The sequence below is a fragment of the Limulus polyphemus genome, unplaced genomic scaffold (genome assembly GCF_000517525.1).
Source record: "Limulus polyphemus unplaced genomic scaffold, Limulus_polyphemus-2.1.2 Scaffold10884, whole genome shotgun sequence".
NCBI classification, from domain to species: Eukaryota; Metazoa; Arthropoda; class Merostomata; order Xiphosura; family Limulidae; genus Limulus; species Limulus polyphemus.
In genome coordinates, this window is record NW_013676494.1 from 1,550 (window position 1) to 5,753 (window position 4,204).

The 4,204-nt window shown below is 31.5% G+C and overlaps 1 protein-coding gene across 1 annotated transcript in view; it reads left to right on the forward strand.

Moving 5' to 3' along the window:
• LOC106476556 (nephrin-like) overlaps window positions 1-4,204 on the forward strand; it is a gene marked incomplete at its 3' end in the record, with an annotated part of 14,654 nt that overhangs the window by 1,263 nt on the left and 9,187 nt on the right. The window contains exons 2-3 of the mRNA XM_013937205.2: window positions 768-1,067; window positions 1,919-2,209. Coding sequence (XP_013792659.2) covers window positions 768-1,067; window positions 1,919-2,209 — 591 coding nt within the window. The remainder of the gene's footprint in view (window positions 1-767; window positions 1,068-1,918; window positions 2,210-4,204) is intronic.

The window sequence follows — 4,204 nt, forward strand, 5'->3', positions numbered from 1 at the left end:
ACTTACCTTTACTGTCAACCAAAACTAACCTTTATTATCAACCAGAACTAACCTTTACTATCAACCAGAACTTACCTTTACTGTCAACCAAAACTAACCTTTATTATCAACCAGAACTAACCTTTACTATCAACCAGAACTTACCTTTACTGTCATCCAGAACAACCCTTTACTATCAACCAGAACTAACCTTTACTATCAACCAGAACTTACCTTTACTGTCAACCAAAACTAACCTTTACTGTCATCCAGAACAACCCTTTATTATCAACCAGAACTAACCTTTACTATCAACCAGAACTTACCTTTACTGTCATCCAGAACAACCCTTTACTGTCAACCAGAACTTACCTTTACTGTCAACCAGAACTTACCTTTATTATCAACCAGAACTTACCTTTATTATCAACCAGAACTTACCTTTACTGTCAACCAGAACTAACCTTTATTATCAACCAGAACTTACCTTTACTGTCAACCAGAACTAACCTTTATTATCAACCAGATCGTAACTCTATACTCTTTCTTGTGGTTCCAACAAAACAAAACTTCGAGAGACTGTACGACTGATATAATACTGATAAATTCAATTCTTTTTATAACCTACTTTAACACGATTTCTAAGCATATCACTCAAAATATTTCGTTAAATATATGACTGCAAAATGGTAGGGGGTGTTGTTTCAGACAAATTCTAAGTTCGGTATTTAATCATGTTCGTAGATCAAACTAATGGTGAAGTATATTAATAATTCAAATTTTTCCAGTTAGACCCATGACAGTAAGAATACTAGACAGACGACAACCTCTGTCTTCGGGGAAAGTGATAGAACTTGAGTGTCGTACCAACGGTTCTCGTCCACCGGCCGATATAACCTGGTGGAAAGGTTCGGAACAATTAATGTCGAATAAAAACCGAACGAAACAAAAAGATGGAAACCTAAATCACAACATTCTAACTTTTCGGCCTTCAAAGGAAGACAACGGAAAATATTTATTTTGTAAAGCAGAAAATCCTGAAATACGGAACAGCGCCATAGAAGACACCTGGCGGCTAGAAGTGTACTGTAAGTAAATTACACTATCTAACATTTATCCAAACAAACTTTATAATCGTACTAAATGTAGCCGTACAATTTGAACGTTTGTCTTGGTAATTTTCTGTTATTGGTTTACGAGTTAAATTAATCTTTCGTTAAAATAAAATAAAAATATTACATTTTAAAAGTAAGTAAAAATAGAACGCTGGGTATGTACTTTCATTATTATTATTATATAATATATAATAATTAATAATTTAATTATTATTAATTATTACACATACTGATATTATATATTAATCAGTATGTGTACATAACGTTTTAATATAGCATTATATATATATGAAGACATAACGCTAAAAACCTGGTTTCGATACCCGTGGTGGACACATCAAAGATAACCCATTATGTAGCTTTGAATTTAATAACAGACAGACAAAATAAATTAGAACAGAAAAGGGAGCATCCGTTTTTAAATAATGACTTAAATTACCATGTATTTAACGTTACATCCACAGAATATTAAAATATATGTAAATTATACAAAGTGACTTAAATTAACACATTATTCTACTTTTACACACTATCACGCTTGGTTGTTGTTAAGCCCAAAACTACACAATCGAAACCGCACAGAATATTAAAAAATATCTAAGTTATTCAAAATGGCTACAATTAACGTCTTGATTTTTTTTCAATTATTAAAAGGAACAGATTATTCGCTTAAAAGTTACTAATTTAAATTCTTGTTTTGTACATCTAGATCGTACAATTTCTCTCCTGTTTTATTTAATATGTGTTAAATTGTATTTCCTTTTGTGAATATTTTACTGACAATTAAAATAGGAAAGAAAATTATATTAATGTTTTATTTTCAGATCCACCGGAAGTGACACTCAGACTCGGAAGTAAGCTTCGCCATTCGCATATTCAAGAAGGAAATGATGTTTATTTCGAATGCAACATTCGAGCTAACCCGAGGGTAACCGAGATCACTTGGTTATTTGAAGGACAAGAAATTCAAACGAACACAACAGTGGGTGTCATAGTCAGCAACCAATCGCTGGTTTTACAAAAAGTGAGACTCGCCAGTAGAGGTCACTACTACTGTTCGGCAGGAAATTCGGAAGGAAGTGAGAAGAGCAATGTTGTGTATTTACGTGTGCAGCGTAAGTATTTTTAATTATTACTCATTTCAACAAATTTTTAATTAATGGAGAATGATTTAGATGCGATATACTGTAAGAATATAATAAGATAGGCCTAACTCAAATATTATTTACAGTCGATAATAACATATTGAGTGGTTAACCCTACATTTCACATTGTAATGTACAGGTAACAAATCTATCTTTGTTGTTTAATTATCTCCAGGCAACAGTTCTAAATATATCATGGAATTATTTTTGTTGGTTCCTCAACTGGACAATGTTACATGTTACATTTATTACTTACCGAAATATATTTAATAAAAATATATTTTGGGCAATACAGATTTATTTCAATAAGAAATTTGTAAAAAAATGTACAGTATTTTAATAATGCGAGGAATATAGGGCTGATATATACATATATTTTTTATTGTTGGTGTACTTTGGTGACAGATTTTCTTGTAGGCAGATTTTGTTAAACAAGACCGATGTCTGTAGGTTTACTTTCTTCTTAGAATTCTTCTCAAGAAGTCGATAAGCCGTCTTAACGTTGTTAGAACAACAGGTAAAAGTTGTAGCTAGTGATGAGTTGGCCGACGCGTTTCGAATGCATCCATTATCAAGGCTGAATGTTGTGTGAATTGTGATTACTGTTGGTGTATATTTATAGGTATGGGTAAGTAGGTGGTGATATCTAGCTCGTGGAAGGCGTTAATTGGTGGAGTGTTGTATTGTGGCTTGGGGGTTTCTCGCCAAGAAGTAGCAGTGTGCATGCTGTTCCTGTCACAGCAAACTCCCATAATCAACAAACAATCAGGTTAAAATTAAAATTAGAGCTATTTTGTTTACAACTATTACAGCTCTTTAAGAGTATTATGTTTAGATAAAGATTAAGAAATTCACAAACACTAACAATTTAGCCGGAGCATGTTGAAATCAACCCAAAATCAAAATGCCAATTAAATTATATATGTATGAAATCAAATAAGCTTTTTAATGGATAAATTTCAACTCTGGAATTTTTTTTGTTGGTGTTTGTTATATGTGTAGAAGAATGAATACAAGTTTATTTCCTATATTTATTTGGTCGAGTTTTGCTCTTAATACAGAATAAATCGATCTGTGAATGTTAGAATTATACAGATAATGTATAATGAAAGATATAGAATAGCGCAACATGGAGAACGTACCTTAGTTAATGGCATGTTAGATTACATGCATTAGTTATGCTAGATTAATAAACTAGTTTACCATAATGATAAGAACAATTGTCTTTACAACTCCAGTCGAGAACATTCATTGCAAAACTATCTTTACATAAACATCGTGACATGTATAATATTGAATTAACAACATCTTAAAGCAAAACTTACATTTCTTTAAGAACTGTATAATACAACAATTTACATAATAATTTCTGTAACTGAAAACCTTTTCTGATAGTAGCTTTTAGCAGCCAATTCGCATTGTTGTAATAAAACTTCAACATCTACAAAATGTTAATTTCATCGTTAGTTAATTAATCCTGTTACGAAATCTTCGTAATTTGCAATGAATGGGTTCTTGCTGCTGCTTATTCTGTAAAAGGGAGTGCTATATCTCATAGTACCTCAAAGGTATATTGTGTAGATGTAAAAATAAATATGTGCTCATTTATTAGTAATGTTAATTGCTACAGAACATGTATTATTTGTTTCTGACTTTACATATACATTTTTTTACTGATGTACATTACCAAATTATTCACTGGAGAAATTCGTCCAACAGTTGTAAAATTTGTAAAGGAAAAACATTATTTAATATTTACGGAAAATAATATATTGCCGAATAGGCAATTATTAATTGATGTTTTACTAGAAAGAAGTAATTGTTAGATAATTTATTGTAGGGTAAACACGTAATACTGCTTGTTTGTATCTACGACCGTTACACTTTCTGACAGAGAACCTGCTGCGTAAGCATGCGTAGTTAAAATGTTTCCCCAAGAAAAACAGCGCATGCGCATTATTCACT